Source organism: Ornithorhynchus anatinus, chromosome 16, assembly GCF_004115215.2.
Source record: "Ornithorhynchus anatinus isolate Pmale09 chromosome 16, mOrnAna1.pri.v4, whole genome shotgun sequence".
NCBI lineage: Eukaryota > Metazoa > Chordata > Mammalia > Monotremata > Ornithorhynchidae > Ornithorhynchus > Ornithorhynchus anatinus.
The window spans coordinates 33,545,621-33,564,525 of record NC_041743.1 but is presented as its reverse complement, the minus strand read 5'-3'; the positions used below and the strand labels follow the sequence as shown (position 1 = coordinate 33,564,525).

The following is an 18,905-nucleotide window of genomic DNA, read 5'->3' as shown; positions in this document are numbered from 1 at the left end:
GAAAAATTGCTCAAGTCTAATATGAAAAAATGGAGTTTAGGTGAAAGGCATGGAGAAAGAGTATTTTTATTTGTATGTTAAGAATGGTCTGGTGACATAAGAAAATTAACACTACATTAACAAAGCTCTAAGTCAAGGACATGATGTTTTTTGTGGCTGAAGTCACCAAACACTTGTACATATATTCTGTTAATTATCTATTTCAGAGGAAGAGCAGGAAATGTTTTCATTCTTAGCCTTTCAACCTCAGCCTTCAAAATGGAAATCTGTTCAGCCTGTTCTTTTGCAACACTGATTAATTTTTGTTGTTGCAACATGGCCTCATATCGTTCATTGGACATCTTCTTAGAAGTCAGCTCAGTTCCTGGTATAAGAAGGAAGATTAAAAAGAAATTAGCAGTAAAACCACTGTCTACACTTTCAACTCTTTTATCTGAAAAGATTAGTTTTCTCAATAAATAAGGACTTTAATTACATTGTAGGAATTTAGAATTGCTACACACTTTGCAGACAGATCAATTTTAAAGAACTTGCTCTAGAACCACTGACTGGCCTTATATCCTGAATTTGAAAAGTGGTTTAATTTTCTCTTTTCTCTTTGTCTCATTCTCAATTTTTCTTGTGAGATGCAGGCATTATCACTATTTTACAGATGAGGAAGCTGGCACAGAGAGGTTAAATGACTTGTCTGACACAATCAGCTCTTTTTCCCCCCTTGCTTTTCTAATCTCTTATCCCACTACTCTTCAGCTCATACTCTTCATTCATCTCCAGCTCTTATATGCATTGTGCCTTGCTCATCCCTTCCACGGCCAACTCCTTGCTCAAGCCCTTCCGCCCCATAACTCCTTACCCTTTCATATCCGCCAGACCACAACTCTTCCCCTCTTCCAAACGCTTCTGAAATAACATCTCTTCCTAACCTTCCCCAGTGAATCTCTTCCATCACCTGATATTATCCACCCACCAGCACGCTGGGGCCAACATTTACTTCCACTCACTTGTAGCAATTCTGTGCATACCCTAGTAAGAACACAATCTCTTTTCTCCTACCTATATTATTTTAGTGTCTGTCTTCCCTGTTTGATTATAAGCTTCTTGAGGGCAGGGGTTGGGTCCAGTAACTATTTAATCTTCCTAGTGCTTAGTAAAGTGCTCGGCCCACAGCAGGTGCTAGGAAGTACACTATTGATTGATTTAGCAGGTCAGTGGTCAAATTGGAATGAGCACCAGGTCACCTGACTCCCAGATTCACACTGTTTCTACACATTTACTCCCATGCCGCTTGCCATCGTGGATGAGCAGCCTTTTCACTGTAAACATGTAACCCGTTAAGAGATGTTGGCTCACCGATTGTATTATAGATTAATCTTCTTTCAGAAACAGATGCCAGTTCTTCTTGTAGATCGTAGCTGAGATTATAATTTACTATATCTTTTATAGTGCTGTTCCTCCCCAGTTCCTTCAGTATTTTCTTGCGGGCATTGACGTTCTTTTTATGGGTCTAGTAATTTCACCCACCCCCCCAAAAAAAAAGTTGGGAAAAGGTATTAAAATTTGTCATGATAGTGGATGGGCACTATTCAAAAGTGACATACACATATGCATTTTCATAATATCTGCCATCCAAGAGAAAAGTCTGAAACCATAGCAATTGAAACAGTAAGATTTTCAGAAATATTAGGCTAAGAACAGTGGACTATTATCCAAAATGATTTTTTTCCATTATCTAATACAGAGGAATTCCTTTTCACAGTAAAATTTGAGTACCCACTGTGGATGGCATGAACAGAACAATCATGACTAAAAATGCAGTTTACAGCTCATTAAAAGGTTACCAAACCTTGGATCACAACAGGAACTGAAATTGCATTTGGGGAACTTCATCTTAGTCAAGTAATTACCAGTTCTTGAAAGAATGGAGGTTTCAAAGCTACAAATCATCACAGTTTAGTCAAAACTGTCACAGTGTATGGAGGTAGACATAATCTAATATTATTCAGGGTTTTCTAGCTCTCTTTTTCAAAATCCAACTCCACCCAGAAAACTGACAAAATTTTGAGTTTGCTAAAATTATAAAAACTTAATAGGATTTTGGCTAAAAACATTTCAAAATTCATGGTTATACTGACCTCATCATTATATTTACCTTATCTAGAACAGCAAGGGTTTGCTCCATTATTGAAATCTGGTGGACAATAAGGCTGTCGTAGTTTGGTTCATTTAGGTACTGTGGGGGATAATACCATCACATTAAAGTATGTTATATTTTCTATTTCCTATTTACAGAGAACTTATAAGTATATATACATATATATATATTTTTGTCTTTAGTGTTCAAATATTTTTCTCCTACAACAAACTTCTCTTAGTAGAAGGACAAAGTTGAATGTTGTAATCAATCAATGGTATTTATTGAGTGTTTACTGTGGGCAGAGCTCTGTACTTAACACTTGGGAGAGTACAGAATTAGCAGACATATTTCCTGCCCATTTCAAGCCTAGAGTAAGCATGTAAAATGATGGTTTCATTTAACCACGCCTGACCTACATTGCCTCCACGTCAAAGATGAGATAAAATTCACAAGTGTAAAAGAATAACTTACCGTCTGGCGATCTTTTGAAAAATACATCATCTGAATATCCCAAGCTTTCTGATTTAGATCTTCCATTTCCATCTCCATTTTCTTATGTTCCCACTCAATCTGAAATATTCCTTTATGGAAATCTTTACTTTCTACCATGCTGGCAATTTTCTTTTGTCCCTGGGCCTAAGAAGATCAGTAGTACATTTTCATTACCAGATTCCAGTTCTGCAAATCCTAAAAATGGTTATAATCTTTCATTATTTACAATTTACTGAGTGCCTGCTATTTGTACCAGGTGCTTGGGAATAAACAAGGAGGATATCAATTGATGAGATAATCTGAACACAAGACATTTACCATCTAGGGGGAAGACAAAAGTAGAAACAATGAACAGTGCTTAGATGGGGACCTCATGTGGGGCAGGGATTGTAACCCATCTGACTACCTTGAATCTATCCCCAGGGTTTAACACAGTGCTTGGCACATAGTGTCAATGAAGTCTTTCATTGTAAACATTGGAGGAACCCTGGTCCAGCACTTCAGGAAGACCTAAGGAGCCTGTGTGAGGGAATTGATCATACTGCTGAACGTTTCACACAAGACCACTGACACGCTTGTCCCCATCAATCATGTTCCTGCTGGGAATGGAATACTAGAAGCGAGTAGGAGGGCTTTGGAAAAGCACTGTGAAGTGCATACAAGAATTTGTGCAAAACCCCTTTTTGGTCAAAATGACCGTAACATGGTGCCAAAGTGCAGAACCAGCAGGTGGTTGCTTGGATAGCTGAATCGACAGCCACCGCAGTCCTCACCACTCATATTAAGCAGCTACTTATGACAGCTCATTATGATACCTGCTGAGCTTGACAGCTCATTATGATACCTGCTGAGCTTCTCCACCCTGGGAGACCCCCTAGATGGTTCTTCAGTCAGAAACCCTTCACCACAGATGACATAACCTCACTAGGTGCTACCCTACTTCTGGTTGTTTAATTCCCCCAACATCAGTGAACTGGGCATATAGTAAGAGCTTACTAAATACACTTCTACATTTTTAATAAAGATCTAAATAGCAGCGATGATATGCCAAAGCAGCATCTTCTCTGATCCTTCTTTCTCCCAGTCCAGGAACGGAAAAATTCCAACATTTTAAGTTGACTGAAGAACCATTTCACCCACCCTCCACTGGCAGCGGTGTGGCGGACAGGAGAGGGGTTTGAGGTGAATTCCAAACAGTCTGGCCCTGAAGGTGGAAGGCGTGGATTGCACTCCCTCCTTCGAGACTTCTGATCCAGCAGGGCCCAGGCTCGGATGCCACAGTGACAGCTGACATTTTGGGGGGGGAAAAGTCGAGACCTTGAACCTTCAACCAGCACAGCTCCAAAGGGATATTTTTTAGATCTTTCAGTATTCTCACTGTCCCCAGAGAATCCTAAAATACTAATTGCTATCATTATAGTACAGATTACCAATTAGTAGCATTCAATATTATAAAGAGCACCTAGACAAAAACTGTATTCTAAAAAGATAAAGATGTTAAAGACAAGTTTACATCTTTTTTTTTTACGTATTTTCTTCTTCCTGAAAATATGTTATTACCCGGATTATGCTATTTAGTTCTTCAATTATACTCTTGTTAATTAGAATAGAGTCAGGGTACTCCAGCATTAATTGGAAATTTTCCAGTTCTACTTGTCCTTGTTTAAGTAGGAGTTGGATGGTCAAATCCAGCTGAAACTTCATTTTCTCTTCTTTAAGTCTAAAATGACAAAAAAAAAAATCCAAATCTGTAATGATATTTAATGAAATTTAAAATGTGAACATTTAGCAGTTTGAGAATAGAAAATATTAATGAAAAGGATAGTGAAACATTTGGAGCTCTATTGTGGGGAATACATTTCTAAGTTACAGCTTTCCTACAAATAGCTATCTTCAACATCATTGACTTTTGAAGAATAATAGATTCAGCTTTCAGGATTCCCATGCTTTAAGAATCATCCCATTTGTAATTGTTGAACACCAGGATGATCTGCTGGATGTCACTATCTCCCGGCTGTCCACTGTTACGTCATAAAATCTGAAATTATGCTTTCCCGTGTTTTTAATGCATTTTTTTTACCTTGTATGTAGTCTTGCTCTCCCTGCCCCTGCAGCCCCTTCCAAATTCTCCTGACCAGTTAGCAGTTGTTTGGAAATGCTGCTGTCATCCAAGGCAGAGCCAGTGGTGGTGTATATAAATATTGCTTGAATACTAGGTGGACTGTGTTCTAGAATTTCATTGTATGTGATTCTGTCTTGCCATTTGATGTTACATATAATACTTAGAAAAAGCTGATGGAACCACTCTAGAAATCGGTTGTGGCATCTGTGGACCCCAATACTCACGCCCTGCCTCTGCTCCTGAAACTCTCTCCAGTCTCTGTGCTTCAGTTTCCTCAACTGCAAAATGGGGCGTCAAAACCTGTTTTCCCTCCTACTTAGACTGTGAGCTCCGTGTTGGTCAGGGACCGTATTCAGCCTAATTAACTTGCATCTACTCTGAAGAGCTTAGACTAGCGCTTGATGCATAGAAGTGCTTAGCAAATGCCATTAATAAAAATGCCTGGCAAATCACACCCCTTTCCTTAGGCCTTCCTAAAAAATCACCTTCCCTGATAAATCCCCATCTTCCTAGTCATGCCAGTCTATCTGCCACCTTAACATTCATATTTCTAGCTATTTGTTTATTTAATTCCTTTATTATCAGTTGTGTCTATTTTCTTACTCTTTTACCTACTTTATATTTAGCAGTTGTATTCATTGCGTTGCCCCATAGCTTGTAAATTCCCCAGGAGCAGGAACTTTGTCTTTTCCTTCTATTGTCTATTTCCCTGGCATCTAGTTTTATAGAGAGTGTTTTCTTCTGGCTCGCTCCTTTGCTAAGAACTTCTGCCATGATGGATGTGATTGGTTTGATAATTTGTCAGCTATACTGTGGCATTAACTAGTTACTGCACATGATCTGTCCAATTAAATACACTAGTTCAATAAAAATGAAATTGCAGATGTGAACTAAAAAAAAAAAAATCAAATTACATGTTGAGCTCGCTGCCTATTTTTTCAATGTCCAGGCGCACCTTTTCATCCTCTTCAATTCTCCTCTGGAGAAAGGCCTGCATCTCCATTAAGCTGGTAGTCTTCCACTTTATCTAGGCAAACCAAAAGATAAATTTCTGATAATATAAATCTTGAGAAGTGCTTAGACTTAATCACTCCCAAGATTAATTTGGCTTATTGGGCGAAACAAACTTTAGCTTCCTTCCCCAGAGAGAAAACTAGCTGTTCATCTCTCATTAAATTCAATAGGCAAGATAGAGCAACTCTAGGCCTCTTTAGTATTTGCTTTCTTGCTTGGAATCCCCTCCTCCTCCAAATCCAGCTTTGTCCATCTTCAAACCCTCTTACTTTCCCCAATTGTTTTTAATCCTCAGGTCATCTCCTGCCAACTCTCATCTCAGTATCAATTTTGTATTACCTTAGGACCTTGCACTTCAGCCCCTCACTATGAGGGGCTTTCAGACATATCGATTTACATATTTTCCTTTTTGAGCATTTCCTCCTAATTGCAAATTATTTTATGTCTGTCTCTTCCATTAGACCCTAAACTCCTTGTGGGCAGGGATCATACTTGCTGTTCATTTTCCACTTTCATTCGTCTTATCATGCAGAATTGTTTCCACACAGCTGGATCTAAGTTATCCGGCATGTTGTCGGGATTATCCAAATCATCCATTACTTTCATTAACTGTGCGAAGGCTTCCTTGTTAGCTTTGACAGATGCTGGACGATCTCCGAAAGGAACAGTGCTTTCAACCTGGACTTTTGGTCTCTGAATCCTGGTATTATCCACACAAGTACACAAGGGAAGTTAAAATTAAATGATTTTCAGCAACCCCAATTTAAGCAATAGTCTTTTCTGTGTAGCTCCTTTTTCCTTGAGGGTCTGCATTCTGTCAGACTCACTGAGCTCTTGCCTTTGAGCCCAGCAACGTCATCCTGAATATGGAGGAAAGAAAAACTACTCTCTCATAGTCTCCGATCTAATCTCTGCTCATCCCTCTTCTCATAGTCTCTGTCCCACCCCATTCATTATCACCCTCAAATTGTAAGTGCAGTTTCAAAAAGGTGTTGTGCCGCATTCTCTTCTTTGTGCCACTTAATATGGGTCCTATGTGGGACAGGGTCACAGGGTCTCTGTCCAACCTCATTAAACTTGTATCTTCTCAAGCACATAGAACAGTGCTGGACACATAGCAAGAGCTTAAAATAATGATATTTGGTTCCTTGGCTCCACCATTGGGGCTCATGTGTGAAGGCTTTATCATTCTGAGTGGGAGCTGTCAGAAGCCTTCCTCCTCCCCCCGCCCACCTCTCTGTCTGTCTTCACTCAGTCTTTGTTGGAGGGGCAAGTATAATTCATACTTCCTCATCCTGCTTTTATTGCCGTTTGTTAAAAAATAAAGTGTTTTTAAATCATTTGTCTATGAATCTTCTCCTTTTAGATTATAATCTCTCCTAGGGTAGGAACTTCGTCTAGTGGAAAGAGCATGGTCCTGGGGAATCAGAGGACCGAGGTACTAATCCCAGCTCTGCCACTTGCCTACTGTGTGACCTTGGGTAAGTCACTTAACTTCAACCTGGACTTTTGGTCTCTGAATCCCGGTATTATCCACACAAGTACACAAGGGAAGTTAAAATTAAATGATTTTCAGCAACCCCAATTTAAGCAATAGTCTTTTCTGTGTAGCTCCTTTTTCCTTGAGGGTCTGCATTCTGTCAGACTCACTGAGCTCTTGCCTTTGAGCCCAGCAACGTCATCCTGAATATGGAGGAAAGAAAAACTACTCTCTCATAGTCTCCGATCTAATCTCTGCTCATCCCTCTTCTCATAGTCTCTGTCCCACCCCATTCATTATCACCCTCAAGTCACTTAGTTCATCTAAAATGGAGATTAAGACTGTGAACCCAATGTGGGACAGGAACTGTGTCTAACCCAATTATCTTGTAGTTATCCCAGCGCTTAATAATGTGCCTGGCACTCACTAAGCACTTAACAAATACCACAGTTATTATTATTATTATTATTCCTTACACATTTTACTTCTCTTCCTCACCATTGGCTTTAAAGCACTTAATCACCTTGCCCCCTCCTTCCTCACCTCACTACTCTCCTGCTACAACCCAGCCCACACTAACTTCATTCCTCTACTGCTAACCTTCTCACTGTACCTCCATCTAGTCTATCTCACCACCCATCTCTCACCCACATCCTGCCTCTGGGCCGGAATGCCCTCCCTCCTCATATCAGAGAGATAATCACTCTCCCCCACTTCAGAGCCTTATTAAAGGCACATCTCCTTCAAGAAGGCTTCCCTGACTAAGCCCTCCTCTCCTCTTCTCCTTCTTCCTTCTGTGCTCCTTACTTGCTCCTTCATTCATCCTCCCTCCCATCCCCACAGCACATATGTATATATCTGTAACATATCTATTTATTTATATTAATGTATGTCTGCCCCTCTAGACCGTGAGCTCACTCTGGGCAGGAATGTGTCTGTTGTTAAATTGTACTCTCCCAAGAGCTTGTATAGTGCTTTGCCCACAGAAAGCACTCAATAAATACGATTAAATGAATGACTCTTCCCCAGGTCTAAAACACAGCAATCAGCACCAAGTGGGTATTTTATAAATTCTTGTAATAATGTTAACAATAAGAACATTCTCTTTGGGCCTTCCTCATCCTACCCTTAGCCATTTCTCCGCTGGGTTGCCCCGACCTGAGGTTTCAGACTCATGGTGTAGCTGAATGTGGTGCTGCAGTGAGTGTGTTTGCAAGAAGTTCTTTCATCTCTCTTCCACCCTACTTAATAGCAGAACATGAACATTCCGATCTTTCTCCTCTCTTCTTCTTTGCATAAGAAGAAAGGTCATGGAATATTATATTTATTCTCCTGCCTTAAAATAATTCATATCTTTTGCTTCATCACTAAATTGAAGCCATGTAAATATGTCTATCTAGAAATGTTGAAAATTGAAAAAAAAAATCTTGAAATCTAACTCTTCTATTTAAAAACAACCAAATAATTTCCCAAGAGGAAAACAGATTTCAAACAAAGAGAACCGAACCTGGTTCGGCGTTTAAAAAGTTTGTAAAGGATATCGACTTGATGGGAGGGTATCTCAGAAAACTCCTTTCTAAATCCACGTTCCAGAACCTAAGGGAGAAACACATCACTATTGGAATCACAACTTTATTCAAAAAGCTTTGTCTTTGTAACTGACCCAACTCCAAACCAACCACCAACTATGTAAAGTTGTTCTTCGTTTGAAGTAGACACTATGAACAGTGAACTTTATACACATAAGACCAATACACGACCTGTAGTTCTGCGCTATGCCTACATGATATGGCTGCAGAATCAATAAAACTATCACATGGTGAAAGTCTGTGGAGAAACTGGACTCCTTTTAGTTTTCCCTAAATCTAGAGTTATTAAATCCAATTAAATAATAACTCATGGAGGGAATAGAACATGGGCAAGAATTTGTAGTGCTTACTTTATCCTCTGCTACTAAATTATCATAGGTCTCTCTGAAGGCATCCACTTGTTTTTTAGTAGTCTGAACTGCCTCAGCACTTCTGACCTGTAAAGACAGAAAGGGCTTAATGTTAGTGGAAATAGTTTTAGGATTATTACTAGAAGGAAGTTCTAAGAGGAAAAGATTTTCCTGGGATTGGATAAATATAATAGTGAATGCATTCATTTTACAGCCAATATTTGCAGAAGAAAGTAAAAATATGATATTTGCCAGGAATAAACTCATAATCAACCAACCAGTGGTATTTACTGAGTGCTTACTCTGTGCAGAGACTGTACTAATACTTGGTAAGTTCAACAGAGTGCTTAGTCACCTGTCTAAAAAGGTGACTACTTGGTGGTCTAAGTACATGCTTTTGTAAAATATGCTTAATATGCCCTGTACATTCATGTTTAAACCTAGCTGTTTCTTCAGATCAGTCTATAGGACTTTTTTCATTCTATCAGATCATAGACAACTATTTCATTGTTGTGCTGTACTTGTTAGCAAATCCACAGGACAGCCAAATGATTCAGGAGTTTAACAAATCAGCTAATGAAAATTTTCAGCAGTTATGAAATCATCTTCAAATGGTCAATACTTTCAAAAATTTATTATATTTAAAACAATATTTGGCACATAATAAGTACTCAATACATAAGGCTGATAATAGTGAAGATACGCAAGTTGACCAACTTTTAAAATCTTGATATTAAAGAACTGCCAGCTGCCCATCTCCTGGGACACAATTCTCTAAATATGAAATGAGAGATACAGCTGTTGGCTGTTTATTTTGTAAGTTCCTTAGTCAGTTTTCTAAGATGAAAATATGAGACACCACATGGCCTAGTGCATAGAATGCAGGCCTGGGAATCAGAAAGATCTGGGTTCTAATTCTGGCTCTGTCATTTGCTTGCTCTATGATCTTGGGCAAGTCACTATACTTCTCTTTACCTTAAGTTATCTCATCTGCAAAATGGGGATTAAGACTGTGAGCTCTATGTGGGATGGAGACTGTGTCCGACATGATTAACTTGTGTCTATCCCAGTGCTTAGTACAGTGCCTGGCACAAAGCAAATGCTTAACAAACACCATAAAAAACAGAATTTTGGTTGACCTTGTAATCAGGTTCCAATAAAAGCTGCATTTTCCTCAATGCACCCCCCTACAATTCTTGGACACATTAGATGAAAATGTATGCATCATTTTCATCATTTTGTGAAATTCTTAATTTTATTATTACTACAGGTGTTTATATAAGAGGAAAGGGAGGGCGGAAGGGGAAGAATTGACATTTGAATTATTATAAAGAGTGATGATTGGCTCTCTGCTGACCCAAGAGATGACTGGCTGGGAAGGGAGGGGGAAACAAAGTATCTATTCCCAATTCCCCAAATACCCCTCTCCTGCCTCTCTTTCTTCTCTCTACTCCCTTCCTTCCCCTTGCCACTATAAGGGAAGGTTAGTGGATGGTGGGTATCTGTGTGGATTTGTGGGGAGCAGTTGGGGTTTGTCTTTATGGCCCAGGGCAAGATTGGGGTATTCTGCCAGTACTAAATAAATCAATACTCAATATCTTGCACACTATTTAGACCAGATGCAGGTGTTCTAAACATCTGATTATTTAAGTTCAAGTTACTATTGAGCAAGTTGTACTTGGCTAGAAAGTGATAACATCAGTACTTCATGTGCTTCACAATTACCTTTTCCTCATGTTTTCTTTCAAGGTAGTTGTTCAATCCTAATTCTCTTGTGTTTAATTCTTCATCCAATAGCAAAGAGAAAACAAGGTTGGTTATTTTGAATTCCTCCTAAGGACACAAGAATGGGAAAAAGTCAACACCTTTTCCAGGGAAAGACATAGAATACACATGATATTCTGGAGCTCAAATTGGGGTGGGGGAAGAGATTTCCAAAAGGTGGAGCTAATGGTCAAACCGAATGGAGGAGAGGGAAAGAGTTACAAAAATGAAATATAGGGTAAGGGAGAGAAAAAGAGAGAAGGAATGGGAAAGGGAGGGGTAGAGACAGAAAAAGAGTTGGAAAGAGACCTAGACAAATGTAGAACCATAAACAGAGACATGCTTAAGTCAATCAGTCAATGGTATTTATTGAACAGTCACTGAGTGCAGAGCAGTGTACTGAGTGCCTGGGAGATTACAATACAATAGAGTTGGTAGACATGATCCCTGCCTACGACATTAGTGCTGTGGGAGTGGGGTATCAAATTCCCTCAGGGGCTCAGACCCAAGTGCATAGGAGTTGCTGAAGGGAGAGAAAGTAGAGTTGGGAAATGAGGGTTTAGTCAGCCAAGGCCTTTTGGAGAAAAAATGATTTTGTAGGGCTTTGAAGGTGGAGAGAGTGGTGGTCTGTCTGATATTTAAGGGGAGGGAATTCCAGGAAGGAAGGAGGATGTGAACAAGGTGTGGGCGGTGAGACAGATGAGCTCAAGGTACAGTGAATAGGTTGGCATTAGAGGAGTGAAATGTGGGCTGGGTTTCATCAGGGGATTAGGGAGGACCGAGATGTGTGATAGGCTCACCTATCATATTAATATTATAGGATGGCTGGTGATATTAATGTGAGGGAGCTTTACATTTACCTGGTTGATGACCATTTCTGATTTCACCTTTTTCTTAAAGAGCATTTTCAGAGTGTCATCAAAGGCCTGTGTTGATTCTTGAATGGAGTTCTGAAGTTTCTTCAATTCAGTTTCCATTGCCTAAAAGACAAGTCATACACTTAAGGGTCAGAGAGACCATTATAAGTAGAGGCACACACTGCCCAGGTGACAGCTTCTGGCCCAAATCTGGCCCTAAATATAGTGAAGGAACAGAAGCAATGGGGAAGATCAAACCTAACTGAATTTTGGTGAGCCCAAGGCAGTCTACGGGCCAATCAGATTTGGGATTCCTCAGACTTACCCAAAAGCCTGGGCTGAGTTCTATTACCTATGCAGTGATTTCCTTGTAATTCAGTAGCTCAATGAACTTTGGATGTAATCAGTTTCAGCTGAGCTAGTGTGCATGAATACACCCTAGGTTGGGACTGTGTTGCTACAACCTATTACTGCTTCAGAGTAGCTTCCACAGAGCAGCCCTCCCTGTGACTCTTGGGAAATATGAACATTTTCAGAACATTTATGCCATCTAAAAGGTTTGTAATTAGCAAGGAAAGGGTTGGTACGGCATTTTTGAATTGTTTTGGTTTAGCCGCACATTATTAGCATGGGCCTGGAAGTCAAAAGGACCCGGGTTCTAATCCTGCCCACGCCACTTGTCTGCTGTGTGACCTTGGACAAATCATTTTACTTCTCTATGCCTCAGGTGCCTCATCTGTAAACAAGGGGATTAAGACTGTGAGCCCCATATGTGGGCAATTCACTTAACTTCTCGGTGCCTCAGTTACCTCATCTGGCAAATGGGGATTAAGACTGTGAGCCTCTCGTGGGACAACCCGATTACCCTATATCTACCCCAGCGCTTAGAACAGTGCTCTGCACATAGTAAGCGCTTAACAAATACCAACATTATTATATGGACCCAGGACTGTGTCCAATCTGATTAATTTGTATCTACCCCAGTGCTCAGAACAGTGCTTAGAACAATAATAAGTGCTTAAAAAGTACTATATAATTATTATTATCATTACTATTATTATTATTAGCATGCTCAGAGAAGTCACCATTGTTAAGTCATTGTAATCTGCAAGAGAACTTTAGCAAAACTCAGCTATTTCATCATTCCTTCCTTTCTTTCCTGACCTTTTTGTACTTCTCTCTTTCCTCACTTAATTCCTTCACTTTTTTTTCATATTCCTTGAATTGTTTCTTTTCTTCTTCATTCCATAAAGTGTCATCTCTGGCCATGAAAGCAGGCTGAGGAACCTCCTGAAGATAGAAAGAAAGGTAAATGATTACATTATTATCATAGTATACTAATAAAGAAACATTTTTAACTACCGGCAAAACAAAACCCAGTAATCTTACTTCATAGTAGCAGATAAGAAAAATTCCCAAAATTGGAGCTTCAAAAAGCAAAGTGAAATTCTTTTTTGTTTCAAGCATATTTGCTTAGCTTTGACTATCCCCAAATTCTCAGATGGAAACTTCATCAAGTTCAGTAAATATTGATAAATATCAAGGCAGATTTTCAGTAACAATTATTACATAAGTGCAATTCCCATAATTGCTACTGAAATTCATAAACCTTTTTACTACTCAGGATTACAAACCTTTTCTTTGAAACTCAGTTTTTCTCAATGATGAAAGGCAATTTCTATTAGAAAAGGCTCATGTCTACAATACTTTCAAATTTGATTCATATGGATGAAGGGACTGAAAAGTGATCCTAGTTCTTCACTCAGTTTCTGAAAATTTGGTTTGGCAAAAAAAAAAAAGATGCATTTCATAAAGCCTCCTCACCCCTCTAATTTTCCCACCCACAATGGTAGACAGAACTCTTACCATCTTCAAAACATCTTCTTTCTTGACTTCCAAAACCCCTCCCATCATGTCCATCAGTGCTCGCTTTCTTGCATCGTCCCCCTGGAAAAATAAAAATCCAGACCACATTTCCACTCTGACAGGACAAGAGAAAATCCAGCTCTTTCATTTAATGATTTACTTTTTCTTTTTTTATGGTATTTGTGAAGCACTTACTATGGGCAGGCACTGTACTAATCACTGGGGTAGACGCTTGAACCTGATTACCTTGTATCTAGCAGCGCTTAGAATACTGCTTGGCACATAGTAAGCGTTTAACAAATACCACAATTATTACAAGACAGCGGGGTGGGACACCATCCCTGTCCCACACAGGCCTCCCAGTCTTAATCCCCATTTTTGCAGATGAGGTAACTGAGGCCCAGAGAAGTCAGGTGACTTGCCCGAGATCACACAGCAGATAAGCGGTGGAATTAAGCAGATAAGCTGGAATTAGAACTTGGGTCCTTCTGACTCCCAAGCCCGTGATCTATCCTCTAGGTCAGACTGTTTCTGATAAGCCCTCTGTCCCAGACTTATCCTTTCTCCTCTCCTACTACAGCCTTTGCTCATCCAACGTAAACCTTCTCACTGTGCCTCACTCTTGACTCTCTCCCTAACAACCCCTTGCTAACACCCTCCCTTCTTCAGGGAACTCCCTCCCCCTCCACATCAGGCAGACTGCTGTTCTCCCCCATCTTCAAAGCCCTTCTGAAACTACACCTCCTCCAAATCTTCCCTGATTAATCTCTCAGTGTCCCACCCAATTTCTCCCACTACTGCCAATGTCACCTGAGCATCTGGATACTAAGCCCCCTACACCACTCTCTATAGCCCTAATGAACATCTCTTTAAACTCTGTTGCTTTTTCCTTCCTGTAATTTTAGTGTCTGACTTCCCTGATAGATTTTAAATTCCTTGAGGCCAAGAATTGAGTCCCTTAACTCTATCGTACTGTACTCTCCCTCAATCACTTGGTAGCTTGGTCTCCTCAGAGTAATGCTCAGTAAAGACTAAGGATTGATTGTTTCTGATTAATTACAAAGGAATGCGTTCTTTGCAGTGATGGTTATGTACACTAATGAAATTCAATTTCTTATAAAAATCTCCCAAGGAAATGTTATACCTGAGCAGCAAGACGTCGTTCCAATTCAAGTCTTTCCATTAGTTCTACTTTGGCCCTTTGTGCTGGAGTGAGGTATTTTTCAACTTTAACCTGAAAAAGAGGGGAAAAAAATTTAAATTCACAAGCTTCAAAGGAGACCGAATCTTCTCTCCCGCCCCTTGGGAGAGAAGCATTGAGAGTGTCTCAGGGCCCTTCCCCATGTTGACCAGCAAATCTGTATCTCTGCCTCACACATGAGTGGGAGGATGCTATGAATGGACTTCGGCAGAGGCAAACAATCAGTGAGCCCAGACTGAGAGCCTGCCTAGAGAAATTGATTGCAGAGCTAATAATTTTCACAGCGTGGCTCAACTTTCCCACCCGAGCCAGTCATATTCCCTCTGGGGCAGCGGATACCACAAATTGAGCAGGAGGGGAAGGGATTATTACATGCAGTGATGTACCAGCAAAGGTTTGATAATATGCAAGACAATTTTACAGCTGATGTTGAGCTGTAGCTCTGTAACCCAGCTGGTGGTTGCCTTGGTAGTCGTCGTGGTCTTCACGGCCCTCGTCGGCCTGCTGTCTGTTGGGATTCCTCTTGGGCCTGTCCACCTCATAGGGCAACCTAAGTCAGGGGTGGCCAAAGTAAGGCTCAGGAGTCACTGGCAGCTCTTCTTTACTCGCTGGGCAGTTTGCCCACTTGTGCTTTGGGATTTTTTACTTTTTTGTGGCAGCAGGGTCAATCAGCTGTAGTGTACCACTGTGGGTTTAGTACCCAGTCCTGGAATACCTGCTCGTTTGAGCCTGGGACTGGGAGTCAGAAGGATCTGGGTTCTAATCCCAGCTCCACCAGCTGTCTGCTGTGTGACCTCGGGCAAGTCACTTTGCTTCTCTGGGCCTCAGTTACCTCACCTGTAAAGTGGGGTTTAAGACTCTGAGCCCCAATGTGGGACAGTCCCTGTGTCCAACCTAATTAGCTTGTATCTACTTCAGCGCTTAGAACAGAGCTTGAAACATAGTAAGCACTTAACAAATACCATCATTATCATCATCATCATCACCTGGTAGATCACACAAATTATCGATCAAGGGGTTTAGGGCACTATATGCTTCTCTTTTGCGCTCTGGTTCAAGAGGCTTGGCCACCCTCATGCCCTCAAGTGATTCTTTGTGCAAATCCTTTACTAGTGATGGCAGAACTCTAACAGGCAAAACCAGGATTAAAACCCAGGTCTCCTGACTCCCAGCGCTCTTTCCACTATTCCTTAGCACTGTTCCCCTGAGAAAATTGGTATGGTTCCCATGAAGCAAGCTGCTTTCTCTCCCTGCAAGTCAGTACAGATCTCCCTCAGAGTCTAGCACAATATGGATTTTTTTACTGGGCAGTTCTTGGTTTCATTTAAGGATTTATGCTTTGGCCCTCTCTGCCCAATGAAGTTTAAGAGGCTAGTGAACAAAGAACAGAACAGTGGACTGGCAAAGGAAGGAAGAAGGAAAATTGCCCATTTTCCTTATACCTCCTCATCCTCAACGGTGAGAACTCTCTCAGGCTTCTCGCTGTCTGCAAATGTTGGCTGCCAGATATCCTCATTGAGCTCTAGGTCTGAAATGATTTCCTTTATCCTTGCGTTTCTTTCGCTCACACGTAGAATTTCCATCTCTTTTTGTCGATAGACAGTATTGAATTCAGTATTAAAATCGGTTTTAACCCTGTAAATGATGTCCTGAAAAAGAAAACAAGTTACTGAAAATGTCTTTCTTGACAATGATAATAATAATAATAATAATGATGATGCTATGAAGTGTTTTCTTTTGTGCCAACTACTATACTAAGTATTGGGATAAATGCAACTATATCAGGCCAAGTCCTGGTCCCACATGGGCCTCCCAATCTAAGGGGGAGGGAGAACAGTATTTAATCCCCATTTTATAGATGAGGACACTGAGGCAAAGAGAAACGACTTGCCCAAACTCACACATCCACCAAAGAACAAAGCCAGGATTAGAATCCAGGTCTCCTGATACACTGTTCTCTACTCTTTCCACCAGACGCCGTAGCTTCTCATATCTTGCCAAACCAATAATCAAATAGGAAAAAAAACACCTTGGAACTGATGGCTAGTTCTGCACAGACCTTGAAGATTTGGGGAAAGTTCTGAAAAAAATGCTACTTGTCTGGGCCAACATAAAATGGTAGCCATGACCAAAACTCTACATCATCTGGCTCCTTCACACTTGTTTGTTTTCTTCTCTTTCTGTGGTCCATCTTGGCTCCTCCCAAGAAACTGCCCCTTGCTTTTCATCGTCCTTATTTTTTTAATAGTACTTGTTAAGGGCTTATATGTGCCAGGCACTAAGTGCTGGGGTAGATAAAAGGTAGCCAGGTTGGACACAGTCCAAGTCCCACATGGGGCTCACAGTCTTAATCCCCATTTTACAGGTGAGGTAACTGAAGCCCAGAAAAGTGAAGTGACTTGCCCAAGGTCACACAGCAGACAAGTGGCAGAGCCGGGATTAGAACCCAGGTCCTTCTGATTCACAGGCCTGTTCTTTAAGCACGAGGCCTTGCTGCTTCTCCTGCCCCTGACCCATTGCACAGTTCTTTTCTCCTCTCCTCCTGTTTGCCCGACAACGTCCTTCTCCTCAGCCCTCCTATAAAGCCAGCAACTACAGAAGGCATTTCTGGATGCCTTCCCAATCATGTCATCCCTTTAATCAGCTCGGCAGTCGTACGATTTTTTCTTTGCTGTCATTGTATTTATACATATGGATTTATTATTCTAATATAGTCTTTCATTCATTCAGTAGATGTCTATTGCTTCTCCCATTAAATTGTCAGGTAACATAGCAGGCAATTGGCAAAAACAGGCATTAAAACCCAATCCTCTGACTCCCAGGACCGTACTCTTTCTACTAGGCCACACTGCTTCCCCACTTAATATTCTCTTTAACACTTTGGTGTTCAAGGCACCCAGTTTTGAATAACCACAGCTATCTATGCTTCTCTAACTTCTGTCATTTCAAGAAGGCTGTGCTCCTTCTTGCCATGGTCTCTTCTCTATAACTCTTAGCTGTTAACACATTATAATTCATTAGCAGATCACAGAGAACTTTACTGTAACTCTTTACAGTTTCAATTCAGCAGAAGCCCAAAATGATGGTCATTCTGAACTTGTGATAGTGTACTGGAAACACTTCCTACAATTGTGATTTTTTTTTTTTGCAAATTAACAGCACTACAGTTTATCTCACAGCCTTAGACTACTTTAAAAAACCAAAACAACACACACTATGAATTTCAAAGTGTATAATGGAAGCTGGGAATGGAAAGCAATTGTATGTTATGTATATATGTACATATCTATAATTCCATTTATTGATATTGATGCCTGTTTGTTTTGATGTCTGTCTCCCCGCCACCCAGACTGTAAGCCCACTGTGGGCAGGGATTGTCTCTCTTTATTGCTGTATTGTACTTTCCAAGCGCTTAGTACAGTCCTCTGCACACAGTAAGTGCTCAATAAATATCATGGAATGAATGAATGAATGAATGTAAAGGATTACAGTGGAATCTGACCCCCTTTTAGCTACATACAACCTTTTTGGTTTTGTCAACTACAGGCATTTGGGAACTGAACCACTGTGGTTGGGAAGGGAAAGTTTTCACATCATTTGTCAATACAAATAGAATCTATAGTTTTCTCTACCTACTGCTGGACATATAGTATCCATGACATCCACATGGGAGTGTTCTTGAAAGCGTAGTTTCTTCTAATTTTACGGTTTAAGGAATTAGGCCTGCTATGTAATCTTTTTTCACCAAGTGAACTTTGACAGCTAGAATACTACACTTCTTAATCAAAAATAGGCTCACTGATCGAGGAAGTTTGATTATGTGACAATTTTTCTGATGAGCAGCATGGCCTAGTGGAAAGAGCATAGGACTGGGAATCAGAGGACCTGGGTTCTAATCCTGGCTTTGCCACCTGTGTGATCTCGGGCCAGTCATTTAAATTCTCTGTGCCTCAGTTTGGGGATTCAATATCTCATCTCCCTCCTACTTAGACTGTTAGCCTCATGTGAGACGGAGTAAGTCAGACCTGATTATCTT

General features: G+C 40.5%; 1 protein-coding gene and 1 long non-coding RNA gene across 3 annotated transcripts in view; one reads left to right on the top strand and one right to left on the bottom strand.

Moving 5' to 3' along the window:
* Positions 1-41: 41 nt before the first annotated feature.
* CFAP43 (cilia and flagella associated protein 43) overlaps positions 42-18,905 on the bottom strand; it is a 63,900-nt gene continuing 45,036 nt past the window's right edge. The window contains exons 25-39 of one of the 2 annotated variants that reach the window (XM_007667653.2): positions 16,312-16,518; positions 14,813-14,902; positions 13,669-13,749; positions 12,967-13,092; positions 11,806-11,925; positions 10,907-11,014; positions 9,182-9,268; positions 8,750-8,838; positions 6,255-6,462; positions 5,663-5,775; positions 4,187-4,346; positions 2,606-2,770; positions 2,150-2,230; positions 1,351-1,504; positions 42-364 (exon numbers count right to left, since the gene is read on the bottom strand). In XM_007667653.2, coding sequence (XP_007665843.1) covers positions 198-364; positions 1,351-1,504; positions 2,150-2,230; positions 2,606-2,770; positions 4,187-4,346; positions 5,663-5,775; positions 6,255-6,462; positions 8,750-8,838; positions 9,182-9,268; positions 10,907-11,014; positions 11,806-11,925; positions 12,967-13,092; positions 13,669-13,749; positions 14,813-14,902; positions 16,312-16,518 — 1,956 coding nt within the window. In that variant the 3' untranslated portion in view covers positions 42-197. Of the gene's footprint in view, positions 365-1,350; positions 1,505-2,132; positions 2,231-2,605; positions 2,771-4,186; positions 4,347-5,662; positions 5,776-6,254; positions 6,463-8,749; positions 8,839-9,181; positions 9,269-10,906; positions 11,015-11,805; positions 11,926-12,966; positions 13,093-13,668; positions 13,750-14,812; positions 14,903-16,311; positions 16,519-18,905 lie in introns of those variants that run through there. The other variant, XM_039914313.1, reaches the window with a different exon arrangement.
* Positions 13,054-18,905, top strand: part of LOC114817299 — a 34,606-nt gene continuing 28,754 nt past the window's right edge. The window contains exon 1 of the long non-coding RNA XR_003765161.1: positions 13,054-13,110. This is a non-coding gene — a long non-coding RNA (uncharacterized LOC114817299). The remainder of the gene's footprint in view (positions 13,111-18,905) is intronic.